Below are 19,829 nucleotides of genomic sequence, written 5' to 3'. Positions count from 1 at the left end.
TGAGAGGATTATGTCCTTATTTTAGCTCAGAGACGGTGGTGGGAAAAGTACTCACAGTTTTTTACTTAAGTAAAAAGTATCAATTCTTTCCAATGGGCAAAATGTATAGGGTTGAAGTGAGTAATACACGTTTTGTAATAATGATCAAGATCTACAAAGTAACTAGCAACTAAAGTTTCCAAATAAATGTAGTGGAGTAAAAGTACAATATTTGTCTCTGAGATGTAGTGGAGTAGAAGTAAAAGTATTGGAAATTGGAAATATTCAAGTACAGTAGTTGTACTGTACTTAGTTACTTTCCACTTAGAATTGTGTAACCACTTAGAACTTATGTAACAAAAAACACTCTTTGTTAAAGTACTATATTCCCAGGAGTACCCATTTGGAACTATTCTAGTTCAAATTTTGTCTGCTAAATTCCAATTTAATTTGTTTTATCTGTATCCAATTATATTTCTGTTTACTGACTACCATTACTGAACAAATACAAACAACAAAGAAAATGTGCACTAAATGGGGTGGCCAGGGTTAATAGCCTGCAGGCTTCCCAAAAACAAAGCAAGTTCTCTGGAGATAACACTAGTTTTTGCTTGCTGCAGCTCTGCTTTGAGTGCTGAACCCATGAGTATCCCCATATCCACTGTATGTATGTATACAGTGCTGCGATGCGGTGACCTTTACCACAGATCACACTCTGTGTTTACATCAACCTTTCACATGCTTTGACACAATTTGTCTCCCAGTTGTCACCCAGTTGACTGTGTGTGCATGTGCGTGCGTGCGTGCGTGCGTGCGTGCGTGCGTGCGTGCGTGCGTGCGCTATCTCTTCAAGAATTAATGGCCATCTGGTTGTTTGTATAGTGTTTCACAGGGGGATTATAGAGGTTTAGACACTCTCCATAATCTCCTCAGACAAACTTCCAAACTTCAGAAGTGTCCATGGTACTGTATGTTTCTGGGCAGATTGCAGAAATAAAACTATGTAAAAGCAAGAGCCTCTGACCAGTCAGTCACACACCAGAGGTGGAAGACATACTCACAATTTGTTAATAAGTATAAGTATCAATGCTGCAATGTGGAAACCGTAAACACTCTGTTACAAGTAAAAGTCCAGTATTAAAAATGCACCTGAGTAAAAGTCCAAAAGTTATTGGCATCAAAATATACTTAAAGTATGTGTTATGCGGAATGTCCCAATGTATACAAATATTTGAAAATAGCAGATGTACAAGCTCACAACATGTCACATTGCAACGTGTTGTGAGCTTGTACAGTAGATCTGCGATTTTCAAATAGCCAAAGATTAAATAGGGCTGAAGTGGTTAATGTATGTTTTGTAATAATAATCAAAATCTTCAAAGTAAGGGGTAACAAAAATAAATAAATGATTGTATCCGAGTAAAAAGTACAATATTTGTCCCTGAGATGTAGTGGCGTATAGTACTGAATAATATAGTATTGACAATAATTGGAAATACTCTAGTAAAGTAAAAGTACCTGATAATTGTACTTAAGTGCAATTCTTGAGTACATGTGCTTACAGGTAGTTACTTTCCACGGTTCCACCACTGGTCACACTATATTTGCGTTGGTTTCTCTGCGATGGTGTTCAGCTAATTAGGACATCTCGGAGGGGCTGCTGTGCTGAAACAAACTTTGGCAAGGCACTGCGTTTTTTAATTTTGTTCTTGTTGAAGCAAAGCAAAACTAAAATCTAAGTTTATCATTTGTTTGGATTATATGCAGGCTTTAATGTGTTTAAGAAACTGAAACCCTCAGAGCTGCAGTTGTGAGGGTTTTCATGCATTACTAAAGAATGCCTGAGGCACTTTGCACAGTGAGCTGAACATCATTTAGATAATAACTTTTTTTACATAATGGGGACTATATTAGATTATGACAGCACTTACTGTAACTCCTTAAAGGAGATTTAACATAGCTTTTTTTAAGTATTAAATTCTGCAACCAGTCTACTCTTTCAGATATACAGTATCTACAGTATAATTCACTTTTAGCTTATTCTCTGCCATTTGTCGGTATTAGGTTGCACTAATTTACTCTGCTGCAGTATGGAGTACACGGATGGCTAAATGGCTCATGAATTGGAGAAATGAAAATAACACAATCTCGCTCCTGCTTCAGAGCTCACAGATAGACATGGATGGCTCTTGGTGTTTGCTGTCATTAATCCTCCTTGGGGACATTATAGGCAAGAGGAACATCTGCTGAAGTTGTCCATGTCTGTCTGTCTTACGCTGCACCGCAGTCACTCTGAGCAGTGGAGCCTTCAGAAGAATGTCAAGGAGGCGTGTGTGTGTGTGTGTGTGTGTGTGTGTGTGTGTGTGTGTGTGTGTGTGTGTGTGTGTGTGTGTGTGTGTGTGTGTGTGTGTGTGTGTGTGTGTGTGTGTGTGTGTGTGTGTGTGTGTGTGTGTGTGTGTGTGTGTGTGTGTGTGTGTGTGTGTGTGCGCGCGAGCGTGCGCACAACTGCACATATTTACCTGCTCTAATCAGGTGACAGTGTACAAAAGGGATTAAAAAGTTTGAACTCTCCCACCAGCATATTGTCTCTGTCGGGTGAAAACCTCATGCAGAATATCCAAAAGTGTTCAAATTCAAAAATAGCAAAAGTAGCATATAGACGAGCTCGATCTGCTATTTTTGACTCTTTTGTGTGACGTTGTACTATGATCAAGTAGGATGTTAACACTTGATGGCTATGATGCTAAAGACGTATCAAATATAACCGTGGGGGGGGGGGGGGGGGGGGGGCTGCCCTCTGGGACGTTTGGGCATGTCTTAACACTTATCACTGGTGTTTGTGTTGTTGTTGTTTATGTTTCCGGCGCCGCTGTGCAGGGTCGAGGTTTCTCCAACGCCATGACCGCCAAGGAGGCCCAGGCGTACGTGGGCGACGTCCGCTGTGTGGTCAACACCCTGCAGGACGAGAAGCTGTTCCTGGACCCGCCGCCCACCCAGCCCAACGCCCGCTCCAAGCGCCACCGCCGAGACACCAGCTCGGAGCCCCTGGACCTGCTGGTATAACGATGACCACACCAAACAATCACATGCTGTACTGACAGATGGATAGTATACGCATGCATGCACGCACACACACACACACACAGCACACACCTAGGGTTTGCCAGCCAACCGCCTCCTCCTTGAAATACAGAATCGTCCCCTTATTGGGAAACTGAAAAGACGTGTCGCTTATTCAATACGGGATAACATACAGTGTACATCCCTTATCAGTTCAGTAAGGCTTATTGCACTGATACGGGATACACTTTTATGTTCCTTATTTTTGAGAATCAATCAATGACACGCAAGTATATTGGTATCGAAATATACTTAACAGTACAAAAGTAAGATGACTCAGATCTGTCAAAATGTGTCTGACTTTTTCAAAAATAGCAGATCTATAAGCTCACACAAACACACACACATAGAACATGTCATAAGAACACGTATTATTCATTTGCACCAGACATGGGTGGGCATGCCGGGCCGAACACCTTAGGACCCCTCTTTTCAACTATCTCCTAGCCACAGGCCTGCAATTACATTTAATTACAGCTCAGCCACCGCTTTTGATGAATGCAGTACACCCTCTCCCACTGCTAATCCCTCTAAGTGAGCTATTGTTTCATTTATCTGGCTGAAATTACTGTGGGAAGAAATTACACCCACGGACTATTAATAGTGGTGAATTCCTGTGTAAAACAAAAACAGAAAAGGAAGTGCTCGACAACAAAGTGCTGAGCACAGCAGTAGGCCTACACAGCTACACACACTGTATTTAGCGCTTCATTGGATTGATGTGGCAGTTTTCCACACCTTAATTATCGTGTTACCATGATGCCACTTATGTTATTTTCCCGATGTTCCGTCCAACACTAACAAAAATACTGAAAAACTACAGTGTCAGTGAATTGCTCAGTTGTATATGAGGTTTATACACAAAATATTTCATATTAAGCTTTTTATCATTACTTTTGGACACTAGCGGCCCTATGTGCTCAGCGCTTTAAAATCCTGTTATAATGGAGGCTCAATTGAGCTGGATTTAAAAATCCCATAGCTGGTGGGGACGGAGTATATGGTTGTCTACGAACATGTACGTAGTTAGCACCTTTAGTACCTTAGGCTTTAGCCCCAATTTTCACCTCTGCCCCAATTTTTCCACAACGGCCTGCTATAGCGCCATCATGAGACAGATTTTTGCATTACTCGTGCACATTTTATCCATACATCACCCACATCGGTATACACTATCTCTATAATCATGTGATCAACACGGCCTGTCCGCTTCCCCATATTCCATCCCCATTGGCTAAGATTGCCTTCCAAAGTTTGCAGGTTTGGTCAGTTTTGAAGGAATGCCTCAAATCATGAACACAGCGTGCAATTTCCGTGACATTATGCACACACATCCCCACTAAGCCGAGGAAGAAATGCCACTTAAAACAATTCAAATCAGCCTCATGGTGGTGCTATACTGTAACAGGCCAATTCATGTTTTCACCTATAACTGCACCGAGCTGTGAAAAACCTTTGCCCAGTATCTCCCACATCGGCCGGTTATAATTTTTCTTTATATTACTCGTACAGATTTTATCCATACGTACATCACGCAAATCGTTATACACTATCTCTATAGTCATATGTTCAACACAGATCTGATTTTTCAGATATTACTCCTACACATTTTTATCCAAACATCACAAATGATATATTATCATGTTCCCAGAGGAGCACATTTTATAGTTGTTATATTATTCTTACTTTGAAATGTTGAGAGTTGCCACAGAGTTATTGCACTGTAATATGTGTAAAAAAAATTTGATGCTGCCAAAATATCGGGAATGCCTCTTAACGACTGCTTTGTGGGTGTTCTTTTCCTTTGCATCTCCCACACAGATCAAGTTTGGCAAAGGGGAGTGGGTGGTGGGCTCTGTGCACTATGAGAGGAAGTATGAGGTGCCTCTCTACATCATCATCCCTGCTGTCATCGTCCCCATGCTGCTCATCATCGCCATCTCCGTCTACTGCTACAGGTACAGACCCAGCACTTGCTATAGCCTTGACGACCATGCAGCCTTATGCAAAGGTTAACACCCTACGGAGGACTCCGTCCTATCAAATAGTTACGCTCAGCGCTCAGGACGGAGATTAATCACAGGACTGAACATTAATGGTATCATAACCGAGCGCACCGCTCCACAGGCTGGGAGTGCCTGTTGGGCAACATTCGATGTCATTTCCGGTTGGGACGTCATCCAAACTGGTCCCCCTCCAATTTAGTGGATGAGATCGAAAATCTTAAAATGTGAATGACTCTTGATTTAAATCAATCCGTCCAATTCTAACCAAAGATTATGTTTTTGACGGCCCAACGCGGTCCCGTCGCTTGTCGCGTTAGAAGTAATGATACTTCCTGTTGTTGTCGATACGATAGCCTCCGGGGTGTTTTGGCTACATCTAGCTACTTCAGCTACGTCCAAGCAGAGTAATATAGTAAGAGAGTGGCGACACTAGCGTTGACTCCCATTGTAACAATGGGATGCGGAAGTGCTCATTCTATCTCAATGGGATAGTTCCAGCCATAGGAGCAATGTTTGGAACTATAGCCCATAGGCACCTGCTTTGCAGCGAGATCAAAGCGTGTCGCTACTCTCCTACTCTACACTCTGCGTCCACGATGGCGCCTTGTGCACCTTGAAATGGGCCCTGAAGAAACAAATCGCTGGGCGTCCTGATTTAATGGTTGCATTAAATCACCCCCGGGCGTCATGTATTTTAGATAGCATGTTATGTAGACCGATGCTAGGTTCATTTGATGATCTGGCATCCTATAGTTTATATATTTTCAATGTACCTATTATGTTAATTTTATTATGTTAATCATATTATGATTAACTATTTAATTATTTATTTATATTATAACCACCACAATGCTGCTGGAAGTTTACTAGTGCACTAACAGAGTACTTTCATGCAGTCTATTGGCTCTTTTCACCTACAATAATAGTCAGAGCGGAGTGAACCGTACTCTGCTGTGAAACACATCATTTCACGGGTTCTGAATTAGTTTCCATTATGCTACTGGGTTTCAGAAGAGAAGTTGAAAAGGTTTGGGAATCCCTGAGATAAACAGTAGTTTTCACCTCCTACTCACCATGGCCCCACTAGACTGAATGTTCAGTCAGCGAGGTCTGCCGGTTTAGAGACGTGATGTTTGGAGCGGTGGGATTAATCAGAGCAAGCGGAACAGCGTGCCAGTGGAGTGATACGTGTGTGTGTGTGTGTGTGTGTGTGTGTGTGTGTGTGTGTGTGTGTGTGTGTGTGTGTGTGTGTGTGTGTGTGTGTGTGTGTGTGTGTGTGCGTGCGCGTGTGTGTGTGCGATATGCATCATCTGTGATATGCGTCATCTGTGCAGGAGGAAAAGCCAGCAGGCAGAGAGGGAGTACGAGAAGGTCAAACACCAGCTGGAGAACCTCGAGGAGAGCGTGAGGGACCGATGCAAGAAGGAGTTCACAGGTACAGTAGAGTACTGGAGTACAGTAGAGCAGAGGACGCTGCAAGAAGGAGTTCACAGGTACAGTAGAGTACGGTAGAGCAGAGAACGCTGCAAGAAGGAGTTCACAGGCACAGTAGAGTACTGGATTAGGAGAAGGAGTACCGGTACGGTACAGTACTGTTTCCATATTTTTATGGGTCTAAGTAAAAATCCCATTTTCTTTTCCTATTTAAAAACACGGACATTGCTGTTCCTTGGAGTGGTTGCACCACTCAAAAATATATACAGGTACATTTATTTAAAGACAATGTACAAGCTCGCAACGTGCCACAAAGTGACGCGTTGTCGGCTTGTAGATCTGCTATTTTCACTAGTTTGGGACGTCTTGTGCAAAAAACACACTTTCCTTTGGGTCTCGAGCTGCAAAGTTTGGGAACCACTGCAGTAGAGTACCGTTCACAATCACAGCCGCGTTGATGAATTGAATACATCGGACCACAAAGGAAACGAGTCCCCAGGACTTTCTTGTGTTATCCTTTTAGCCTCAATGTCTTACTGTACCACATGTACTAATCAAGTTTTCAATCAATCAATCAATCAATCAATCAAAAACTGTGTGATACTACAGTGCCATTTACAGGTACCATTCACATTTACACGGCACAGTACCATTCACACGTATTGTATTTATATATTTTCATTTCAGACCTTTATCTATTCTCGACAGGCACTGAAGTTACCCTCATTTACAGTGAAGACGAGCGAACAATATAACCCAGCTGCAGCTGCAAACTGCACACAGGGACGGGAACAATAAATAATTAAAAAAAAGAGCTAGATACTAACCTATATAAATGAAATACTAAGTACGTTGGAAAAAATAATTATGGACGGATGCACAACAGAGCATCATCATGGATTTCAACTGTGCAAGTGATGGCATAGAAACCAACTTTAAAATGTGTTACATTGCACTGCTACTGTATATTAACTACAGTAAGTTAGTTGGGGAACACCCTCAAGGACCCCACTTTGAGAACTTATGTTACAGTAACGTTCACAGTCACTGTATGGTACAGTACCCCCCCACCCCACCCCCATGACTGTAAGTAGCAGCACTGTACAAGCACGATGTGCTTTACACTATTACAGTTTTTATTTTTTAATCTTCTGTCGGGTGGCGTACTTAATTGTAATCACATAATGTTATGTGGCTGTTGTGTTTATGCATAATTTCACAAGGATTATGAGCGGCGGTTTTACAATTAAAGTAATAAAAGAGGCTTTCAGAGTTGCCGTTATTTCTCCGCTAATAATCTTCATGTCTGCTCCTCGCAAGCTTAACGATGCGTGTGCACAGAAAAATAATCCTCGGTGCTCATTTAGCCATCTGTACACGCAGAGATCCGACAAAACGTAAAAAAATGGACCCGCATTAACCGTGAAGATTTGACTGTTTACGACTTAAACCAGGGTTTCTCAAAGTGGGTACTGCTACTGTGACACAAGTCCTGGGGTGCTGTTCAAATGTGATAGTATTCGGTATGTATCAATGTAACCCCTTAGACCCTCTATACTTAATATATTGCACTGGACTTGGTGCATTTTTTGCATCTACACCAAGATAGCAGATCTACAAGCTCACTATTTTTGGTAAACGTTCCCCCGCGGAATAGGGATGCTGGGGTTCACGTAGTTAAACTTCAAGTATAAAGTCCTTTTCATTTTGTTCTAATCCTTTCTTCCTCATGACATACAGTACCGTAACTTAGGGGGAAAGATTTACATATTTACGTGTGGTAATATGACATAAATGTAAAGTAACAATATAATTCAGGGATACAATCTCACATCGGCGTCACTTTGTGCCACGCTGCGAGCTTGTACATCTGCTATTTTTGAAAAAGTTTGAAAAAGTTACAAATAATGTAGTTGTTTATTTAACACAAATTTTAAACACAAATGTTCTCTTCTGAGGTCAGCTGGCACAAAACCTATTCAGATGGGGCGGGGGTCTGCAGCCAAATGCATAATATCAATTTGGGGGTCCTTGACATGAAAACATTTTGAGAACCACTGTGGGCGGGAACCCCTTTTGGCATTATGTTATGCTTTAGCTATTGGAAAATAGCAGATCTACAAGCTCATAGCGCGCCATCGAAGAACGACTGACATAGAAACATAGCTTTTTCAGAAAACTGTCAGGAAGTAGAAGACATGTTTAGAATCTGATCTCAGGTCAGAATGGGTTAAGGTTTTCCCCACCACCGAATGCCATTGACGTGAGTTCTCTCCCCGCGTCCCAGACCTGATGATCGAGATGGAGGACCACACCAACGAGCAGAGTGAGGGGGGTCGCATCCCCTTGCTGGATTACAAGACCTACACGGACCGCGTCTTCTTCCTGCCCTCCAAGGACGGCGCCAACGACGTGATGATCACGGGCAAGCTGGACATCCCCGAGGCGCGCAAGGCCGTGGTTGCCCAGGCCCTCAACCAGTTCTCCAACCTGCTCAACTCCAAGACCTTCCTCATCAATGTGAGACGCAATGCAACGCATACTGTCTCTTGAATAGTTTTCGTTTAGTTTAAATCTACAGGTGATTTGGTCGACTAAAATGTATTTTGGCGGGCCTTGATGCCGTCGTAATGACTGTTTTTACACTTGCTGAAAATAGCCGATCTACAAGCTCACAATGTGAAGTGCTAGCCTGCGACGCGTTGTGAGCTTATAGATCTGCTAAGTGTAAAATGACTTATACTGGATCTCTTGTCCAGTAGTCCCTTAATTCCTAACATTTTAATCTAGTTTTTTTAGTGGACGAAATTGTCAGAATATTAGTTATATTTAGTCTTCGTTTTAGTCATTGTAGGTTATTTTTCATGTAGTTTCCATTTAGTTTCCGTCAGTGAAAAAAAGTGGTTGACGAACATTTTTCGTCTAGCTGAAGGAGGACTAATTTGTCCTCACTCATGCTCATCATCATATCGTTGCTGTCGGGCAGAAATCTCTTATGTCCTTGTTTTAACTTTTTGCTAACTTTTTTTTCTTTTTTTTTTAATGAAAGCCCTACTTGATCATACTGCAGCGTTACATAACAGCATCAAAAGTAGCAGATCTACACGCTCGAAATGCACCTCGCTTGTCGAACTTTATTATTCATATTTGTTTTATTAATGCAAGAAAACAACTATTATAGACTGACACCACATAAGACAGGAACGCCCAAAAACGTCACATCCGGTTTTAGCCCGGGGTAAGAATTTTCTATGGCTGCCAATGCAACTTTTTCCAATCCTTAATCACATACGGACAAACATCTATGCCGATAATATCTAACTTGCGGAGGTAACGTGCCTTGTCCACGGGCAACAGATCTTTCAACGTATGGCATTGCAAATACGTTTGATAATCGCTACTTTGTGCGCAATATTGTTTTGGAAATGCTGCAAATTGCATTGTAGTGAACGAGAGCAAATCACCACTTCCCCCGGGGGTGGTGACTCCGCCCTGAATACGTGCTGTGGTGTCAGTCTATAGCCTACTCATTTTACAGGAAGAGAAAAGCTGTAGTTTCTACAATATGAGCTTGGAATCCCCATCAATGATGTCACTGGAAAGCAGGTTTCTGAACTGTCCATCAGCCAACCAATGAGATGCAGAGTAGACAGATGACGTACGCAGTTAAATAGACTGATGGGGGAGAGTATGAATTTCAGTTAATGGTGATGGAATAAAATTTTCATAATGGTATCAAATATATTCCACTTATTTGCAACTTTCTATTTACAGACAGAGGTAGAATAGAAAGAAAGATCTGATTATTTCACACGGATAGGAATGGAGAGGAACACTATAGATGGGGAGGGTGATATTTGTCACTGCACGACGTACTCCCATAGGCTGGAACGTACTCCCATAGGCTGGAACGTACTCCCATAGGCTGGAACGTACTCCCATAGGCTGGGGCAGCGCCTGTCAGCAGGGAGTGTTGAGCGGGAGGAGTAGGACGGAGGCACTACATTCTCCTGGTGGGGGCTCCTCACGGACAGTTAGACAGTTTTTGGTTTAGACTAGTCATTGGTTAGACCAGTCATTAGTCCTACAACTACAACCTATCTCAAACCCTCACCCTAAACCTAACCTCCCACGGGGCAGCACACCTAAACCTAATCTTAACCCATGTCTAACCAATGACTATAGTCTAAACTAAGTATGCACCCCGCTCCTCACTGGCAGGTAGGATACAACAGGCAGTGACAGCACTGCAGTGTGTGTGGGGAGGAATTAATTGGCAAAAACCAACACTTCAGCAGCCATGATGTGCTCTCATTACAGCTGGTCTTCATTTATTAATTTAACTATGTTCCATATAAGTTATATACGTATTTTTTTTCCCCTTTTGAACTGTTTACACCATGCTGCTGGGAAGGCATACATAGTACAGCATGTGAGAAAAACAAAGGAAACAGGAGACAGAGATGTGTGTGGACCTTTCAAGCGTGGAAGACTGGCACCGAAACAGCTCAGGTGTTAACGGGCGTGTGTGAAAAATCCCTCTCCCACTAATTGGAATCTGGGTCGTAGCCCTCGATTTACCAAATGGAGCTTCATGTTAGGATTGTCGGGCTTATTATCACTAGCATTGCACTCTGGATAATTTAGATCAACATAATACAAGCTGTCTGGGTGCAGTGCGCGTGGCGGCGCATGCATTTGCGGACGTTTGCAAACTGAGCACGTAGCGACATACACCCGTACAGTAGTGTGTGTGTATTCTCATGCGTGCTCTCTTCGCTCTCTGCTCTTGTCGCATACATTCCAATGTCTTCGAGCGCAGTTCATTCGGACCTGCGAAGGCCGCCCGGACTTCAATGCGCGGGCCAAGGTGTACTTCGCCTCCCTGCTGACGGTGGCGCTGCACGGCAAACTGGAGTACTATACGGACATCATGAGGACTCTGCTGCTGGAACTGATGGGCGACTACGTCCACAGCAAGAACCCCAAGCTCATGCTACGCAGGTGAGGAGGCGTGCAGACGCATGCGGAGAGACGCAGGCAGCGCAAGCATGCTGCATGCTGCTCCCGGTCCCAGCCAAGCGTGCATATGTGACCAAATTTGACTGAGGGACTGCCATTGGATTTTCTTTTTCATGTTATATGAAAGCAGGGAATCATAGCTTCAAATTGGCATATTGGTTGTTCAGTTTGACCCACCAGTTTTGGAGATATGGCTTTTTCTTACAGCGAGTTGAGAAAACAGGCTTGAGAGGTTCACTTATGTGGTCTCTAACATTACACCTAGCTACATGTTTAAGCATTTATTTCATATTTACATCAGCTCTGACACTTATTTCAGACATGCTCTAGTATGTGAAGAGTCTGTGCTATTAACTCATTTTGGGGAAAAGCTGGAATTTGTGCGATGGCAGGCTCTCAGTCATCTGGTCACATATTTTTTAGGTTGTGTAGCTCTGTTCCATAGCCTTCCTGCTTCGATTCTGCGAAAACAAAATCCACCGGAGGACAAATATTCTCTATGAGGCAGTTCTCTGGGCAATATCAGTAGAGGGCGCAGCGGAGTAACTAATTTTTTTTTTTTCCGGTGGAAACAAAATCCCCTTTTGGCCAAAAAGTGCAGTTTATATGTGGGGGTTGGGGCGCTCAGAGTGCGTCCACTAAGGAAAGTAGGCTTTCTATTGACAGACACAACCCGTGTTTGTATTGGTGAGTAGGTCAAACGTTCGTGAGATTTCCACTAAAGAGGAGAGGCTGGTCTGATTTTGATTTGAGATTTAAACCGGTAAGTCGCATAGCCTTACTGCAGGGCAGAAATTGGCAGAATCGAAGCAGGAAGGCTATGGAACAGAGCTAAGGTTGTGTGTGAGCCAGATGGAAACATTTATACTGTATAAGTATTTCTTTGCAGAATCACATTGGCTTTTTTTAATTCATTGTGGTACATAATTACTAAGTGTCCCTTGTGTGGTCAATAAAGGCCTATTTGAATCTATTGGTAGTTAATTGATTGCGTTTATATGGACTGCACTATTCCAATAATAACCAGGTTAAGACAATAGTCTGAATCCGAAATAACAGCATTTTAAATTTGGCAATTTCTTATTTTAATCTTGATTTGTGTGAGGTCAAAATGGTGAATCTTTGAATACGATGCTTGTACTGTAGCATGTAAACAGAAATATGAATGGAATAGTTCTAATCTACGTTATAAGAAAGTCGATATTATTTAGAATAAAGCCAAAAGCCATGTTATTTCGGTCCATGTAAAACATATTCACCAACATTGTACTGCTAATAGACATTAAACGACCCATGCCGTCCTTAGTGCATTAGATGGACGCGACAATATAGCCTATCCTAGATGGACCTTACCTCGATAATTATGATTGTTAAAGCTGCAATCAGTTGCATATCTTTTTTTATAAAGGCGTCCCCACATATCTAAAGACCCATCCGACGGATCCACATCAAACTCGCCATGTGTATTGACACAGGCGTCAGACTCTGGATCAGCGTTTGTCCAGTTTTAATGAAGAACACTTCATTTGAACCAATCTCATAGTGGCAGCCATAAAGGTTTCCAGCTTTAATTAACACATTAAAACCAGGGAATGCATCCGTATAATCATTTTAGGTTTTTGCTTTGGTTATTAAAAAAAATAGCAGATTTTCAAGCTCACATACTGTACAAGTACATATGTCGTTTTTATTTTGTTGCTTTTTTATTTTTTTATCTTGAAAGTGTAACTGATTTTAGAAGGCATTTGTATAATCGGCCTCAGTTCTTGAAGAGTTAAGTGAAGATAACCAGGGCAAAAGCAGGCCTCCTTTTAGTCTAGAATGAGAATGAACGCATGTCTTGTGAAGACAGTCTTGTGACTAGGCCTTGCTCCAGTGGTGCTTGCAGAATGTAAAATGTAATTTCCGGTTGCTGGAGCCTGTCACATACTGTATGCAGCCTCTGAACAGCATCTCTGGGCTCCCACATGTCGCTTCCAACCCCCTCAGTTCACAAGAAGGACGAATAAAGAAAGATACATCAATGCACTATACATCTGCATCTGTCCTGTGGATGTTGAGCTCTATAGACACTGGACTTTGTCATTATGACGACACATTGTGAGCTTGTAGATCTGCAATCTGGTGCCAGTGGTAGAAACCAGTTACTACAGTAAGTAGTGTATTTACTCAAGTGCTGTACAAAAGTACACGTTATTTCATTTTGAACAGCAAACTTGTAGGCTATTTCTACAATAGGGTATTAATACTTTTACTTACATAAAACATGTGAGTATTTTTTCCATCACTGAGTGGCTCAGTCAGTAAGAAGGTTGTATCCCCAACCTTCTCACGGGGATACAAAGGTCCTTGGTTCGAGTCCCATGGTTTCCCGTAACCCTTGGCAATTTACTTTGGGGGCGACAGTGGCTCAGGAGGACTCGAGCTACTGCAGAGCGGCCGTTTGGGAACCGGAAGGTTCTGGGGGTCGGTTCGATCCCCGGCTCCTCCTGTTGGCCTAGCGACAACAAAGTGTCCTTGAGCAAGAAGAACTGCTCCCCAGGCGCTAATTAGTGGCCCACTGATGCTAATAGTTAGGATAGGCTAAATGCAGAGGACAAACCAGTATTATGCAAATGTACTTGGCCGATATCCCGACAACAACTTAAAAAATAAAATAATAAAATAACGGAGACACATTCATCACTATTATTACTATTATTATTATCTCAAGGTCAAATCCTCTGTGAACTGCAGCCTCTCTCCCCCAGTGGGACTGTGCCTGTCTAGCGCTACAGTTAGCTCACTTAATTCTGGAGGTCTGCACGATTCTGAACTGTCAACTGTTGCCTCAGCAGCAGGGCCCTCTGAATGGCTGTTTTGCAAGTACACATCACTAATTATCCCCCGATGGAGAATGCTCGTTATGCTGATTAGACCATTGTGCCAACACAGCCCCCCTCCCCTATATTACAAGACTGCTAATTAGGCATGCTAACAGCTAACAATAGGCCCCATACCGATGGACAGCTTCCAGCAAAGTGTCATCAGCATACTCAACCGTTGTGTATATTTCCAGGTCAGAGACGGTGGTGGAGAGGATGCTGTGTAACTGGATGTCTATCTGCCTCTATCAGTTCTTGAAGGTAAATACACTGTAACAAAGTAGAAACAAAAACAAGCATACTCGGTCTATATAAATGCCATTTTCCGGGTGCACACAGCTTATTATATATTTTTTACATTAACCACTTGAACCCTAAAGGCCTTTGAGTTTTTGGTGATGGGCGAGTCAGGTGACCACCGCTTTCACCCAAAACTACAACATGACGTGAGTGGCAGTGAAGAGAAACTTCACTGCTCCCCCACGTCAGGGGACGAGGGGGAGCTACGGGCTCATGATTAAAAAAGTTTCTCTCAAAATCATGCAGACCCATTTCATAGTCATAAACTGAAACCACTACTACAATATGAATGTGCCAATAATAATAATATCAAATAGATTGTGTGCAAAACACGACAGCACACTTTTCAATTAGATTATCATAATTGTAATGATACAGCATTAAAAAATAATCTGTGAATTATTTCGCGGACACTAATGGCTATGCACCTGGAACCTACTTTGCGACATAGTTTTATACACTACAGTATGTAGTGGGTGGTGGTCCCTGATTCATCTCTCTCTCTCTCTCAGCTAAGGGGTCCTTGGCCTGGAACACGTTGAAGACCCTTGCTCTTATTATACTCCATAGTATGATGTGGTGTCACGTCTTCTAACAAGGACTGATCTTCAAGCTAACAACGTGTCGCGACTTGAAGCGTTTTTTTAGCTTGGAAAACTGTTCTTGTCGGCAAGTGTAGCTTGTGCAAGTTGCTGAATATCCTTCTGTGGAAATTCATCGCTATAGAAATGATTCTCATCTGAGCCCCAATCCGCACATTAACATACTGTATTTCAGGCAAAATCTGTGTCTACTTTATACTGTATGAAAGGAGGTTTTTGAAAAGCGTTGAATTTTTTTTGACTCTGCGGTCAGTCAGTCCATTTATTTTATTAGCTCTTGCAGCATGTTCATCACTCTGAGAGCAAGGGTCTAATTACTGCAGCTTACTGGACAAAGTTCTGAGAGGTGCGTGCGTGCATGCGTGCGTGCGTGCGTGCGTGCGTGCGTGCGTGCGTGCGTGCATTACTATACTTGTGAGGACAAAACATAATTTGAGAAATATACATTGTGAGGACCCTTTTCCTTGTCCTCCCAAGAAATAATTAGTTGTTTTATGATTTAAAATGATTTTTAGAGATAAAAATGTTAGGGATAGAATTAGGCAATTAGAGGTTAGGTTTAGGATTTGGGGTTGGCGGTTTCCCTATTTTATATACTGTACGATTAGGGATCGGTAGCATAATCGGAATTGGCCATATCAGCCATAAAAATGCCATATCGGAATGGTCTCAAAATAATACAGATTATTTAATCGGTTTTTAAATAAATAAATAAATCTACATTTAATTTCTGTACTCATCTCATTCATTAGTCATTCAGTTGTGAAAACAGACACTTGGAAACGAGTATATTGATTGATTGAATACCTTATTAACTCTATCTCTACCGCTAGCTGCCACCTATCGTCGACGTACGTATATACGTACCTGGGGGGGGAAAGGATTTTAACAGGCTTTGGGCCAAACCCCACGGGCCTAGGCGTATAGATCTGCAATATTTTGGCTATTGTTCTATACGTTCTCCATGGCGTCCTAAAATGTTGATGTCGTCACAACACAAGTATAGTAATATACTGTGTGTGTGTGTGTGTGTGTGTGTGTGTGTGTGTGTGTGTGTGCGCGCTTCAGGACTCTGCAGGTGAACCCCTATACAAACTGTTCCGAGCCATCAAGCACCAGATTGAGAAAGGTCCAGTGGATGCCAGGGTAAAGAAAGCCAAGTACACACTGAACGACACAGGCCTGCTGGGGGATGACGTGGAGTACTGCGTTTTGGTAAGATACATACACACACACACACACACGCGCGCGCGCGCACACACAGGCTAATACTTGTGTGGCCTTTTGGCCCTCGCAAGCATGGTAATGCAAACAGGCACACAACTGCTATATGTCTGAGAGCATTTGGCCCTCGCAAGCATAGTAATGCATGCATGCATGCACGCACGCACGCACGCACGCACGCACGCACGCACGCACGCACGCACGCACGCACGCACGCACGCACGCACGCACGCACGCACGCACACACACACACACACACACACACACACACACACACACACACACACACACACACACACACACACACACACACACACACACACACACACACTGTACATGCCACACACCTATAGACACAAAACACACACAAAATGTACAATCAACACCGCTGTGGGGACAGAATGGCATTTCACGTCCTGGCGAGTGAAACACGCACAGTCGCACACACACGCACGCACGCATGTGTGCACTCCGCGGCACTGTTGCCACGGCAACCAGCGACAAGCCCCCGAGGCGCCCGCCCAGCTTTTGTCACATCCATTTTCGGTGTCAATGTTCTCTGCTCGGGAACTACACTAGACGACACATTTCAATATACCGCACTGAAAAATGCATCGCTAGCGGCTTATAGGTCACCGCTTCTCAACGTCAGGGGCCGGGGACCACCAGCGGTCCACCATGGAACCCCTCGCAGGTCTGTAATGTAGCTTAAAGGTATATTCAGTGATTTCACTTAATTCAAATATCACTTATTTTTTTGTTTTGTTGTGATAATCCTCCCTACTATAGAGTGTGCTGACCATATAAGGAGTTCCTCCCTGTCCCCAGTTAACCCCTGGGGGTCAAAAAACCTTAGGTTTCGTTTTTGACTCTCTATCCTGATTGGACGAAAGGCTGGGTCCCACAGCCAAAAACGAAACCTAAGGTTTTTTGAGTGAAATCACTGAATATACCTTTAAGAGAGTACACAAATGGAAGCACATGTCACAATCAATTGTGCCAAATGACACAATTGTGACAGCCCTACCCGTAGCGGTCCATTTGGTTTGCGAGAGTACACTAAGCTCTGAATATTGTACACCGTAAACTGGGGGTTCCAATAGAGTTCAGTTCAGGTGATTCTGATTCTGAACCTTTTTCATTTCAAAGACAGGGGAGGGGGGCTTTAATTTGATAGCACAGTTTGGCGTGAGGAAAAGTGGGAGAGGGTAACATGCAGCGATTCCCCCGCCCGGCTGAGGAATTGAACCTGGGACACAGGTTCTTGGGCTTCAAAGCCATTTTGGCCGTCGGCACTGTAAAATCCTAAGCATTCATTTAACTCTGATAGTGTACACATGTAACCATAAGAGTCCATTTGGTTCCATGTGTATTCTCTCAGAGATAGGTCAGGTAATTAAGCTCTCCCCATGACTTATTCTCCGACCTTCCGAAAACCTGCCATATCCACATTAGACACGGCAGAGCGGCTTCCTCTGAAGTCTCAAATTATTTGTATTTGTATTTTCCCTTTTCCTTTTTGCTCATCATGCTTAATGGGAGCTAATGTGAACCCAGCTGTTTTCTGTTAAAAGTCTGCATAAATAACCCATTTTGGGCGGGAACCCGTTTTGGTGTTAGCATTATGTTATGCTTTAGCTATTGAAAAATAGCAGACCTACAAGCTCGTAGCGCGCCACCGAGTGGCGCGCTACGAGCTTGTAGGTCTGCTATTTTTGAAAAATCGAAGAGCGACTGACATAGAAGATATTTTTAGAATCTGATCTCAGGTCAGAATGGGATAAAGCGACCCACGGGTAATGGCGTTGTCGGGGACAATTATCAAATTAGACCGAATTACACGTCCCCCCGCCGTGACAGATCGCCTTCTGTGATTGTGTTAGCGAGGAGAAGAAGAGAGTAGAGTACACAATGAGCTCCACTCCGCATGCGTGCAAGAAGCTCTATAGCTCCTGTTACTTTTATTCTGTTGCACCCGGGAAAAACCTCTTATGTCCAAAGCTGTCGTTACATTTCAGAAAATGGAGAAAATAGCCATCGATGTGACACGTTGAACATTGTACTACATATATCATTGACATAATGCATGCATTAAAGTTCTCTCTCTGTCGCCACGACTGATTTCATTTGGAAGCATGTCGGGCACCGGAAATATGGCAGCTGATCTACAGGCATGTAAGCCTGTAGATCAACTATTTTTTGGTTATTAGTTATTTTAAGATTAAAAGTGTGTTAGAAATGGTCAATCTTAATACATGTTCAGAACTTGCATATTCCACAAAATCATAATTGGCCCTGATATTCCACAAAACCCAAAGGTCTGCGATTTTCTTCAACTGGTTGGCTGTGTGTTGATTTAGATAATCTAAAATGTGTGTGTGTGTGTGTGTGTGTGTGTGTGTGTGTGTGTGTGTGTGTGTGTGTGTGTGTGTGTGTGTGTGTGTGTGTGTGTGTGTGTGTGTGTTGTGCACACACACACACACAGCGCTTGTGTGGGGAGGCTCCTGTCATGCCGCTTCACCAATCGCAGATTGGGATGTGGCCTGTCAAAATGTTTCAGTACATTTTATTTTGCTTTATGCCATGAACATGGGAGATATGAGGTTTCTACCCGACAGAGGCAGGCAGGCAGGCCGTCTCTTTCCGTTCCCTGCAGATGGAGACAGGCTGGGATGCTGCTGGCAGTCAGATTGGGTTACCCACGTCTCCCATGGCTCTCTGTGTGTGTCTATGGAGTGGTCAGCTGCTATTTCTGACAGAGAGAGCCGGAGGTGTCACTTTGGCCCACCACAGTGCACTCTCAGAGCTCAAGGCCGATACTGCTCATTAGCGGCCGTGGAAAATAACTCAAGTACAATTACTTACTTACCAAGTACTCTATTTTAAGTACAACTTTGAGGCACTTTTACTTTACTTGAGTTTTTCCAGTTTTCGATACTTTCGAGACTTAATAATTATAATACATAATTTGAAAACATTACTTACAAGTTACTTTGCAGTTTATTTTATTAATACTACAAAACAAAACCCATACTATACTTCAGCTATTTGAAAATTAAAAGTCTACAAGCTCACACAACGGCGCAGGCGTTGTGAGCTTGTAGATCTGCTGTTTAAAAAAAAAAGAAGACAAATGCTGAAATATCTCACAAAAATGTACAGTATAACGTGTATGAGTACATTTACTTTTGGTACTTTAAATGTATCTCCCAGTACCTTTGGGCCAAGTATTTCCACATTGTGGTATTGCTACTTTGTATGTGACTGTTTCTTCCACC

At 42.9% G+C, this 19,829-nt stretch overlaps 1 protein-coding gene across 1 annotated transcript in view; it reads left to right on the top strand.

Annotated features, from left to right (window-relative positions):
* Nucleotides 1–19,829, top strand: part of plxnb2b (plexin b2b) — a 235,545-nt gene that overhangs the window by 192,384 nt on the left and 23,332 nt on the right. The window contains exons 22-28 of the mRNA XM_083763407.1: nt 2,857–3,036; nt 4,921–5,057; nt 6,440–6,540; nt 8,827–9,059; nt 11,362–11,543; nt 14,620–14,686; nt 16,396–16,542. Coding sequence (XP_083619533.1) covers nt 2,857–3,036; nt 4,921–5,057; nt 6,440–6,540; nt 8,827–9,059; nt 11,362–11,543; nt 14,620–14,686; nt 16,396–16,542 — 1,047 coding nt within the window. The remainder of the gene's footprint in view (nt 1–2,856; nt 3,037–4,920; nt 5,058–6,439; nt 6,541–8,826; nt 9,060–11,361; nt 11,544–14,619; nt 14,687–16,395; nt 16,543–19,829) is intronic.

The sequence above is a fragment of the Protomyctophum parallelum genome, assembly GCF_964188405.1.
Source record: "Protomyctophum parallelum genome assembly, chromosome: 4".
Lineage (NCBI taxonomy): Eukaryota > Metazoa > Chordata > Actinopteri > Myctophiformes > Myctophidae > Protomyctophum > Protomyctophum parallelum.
The sequence above is the reverse complement of the archived record's forward strand: the minus strand, read 5'-3'. Positions and strand labels throughout refer to the sequence as shown.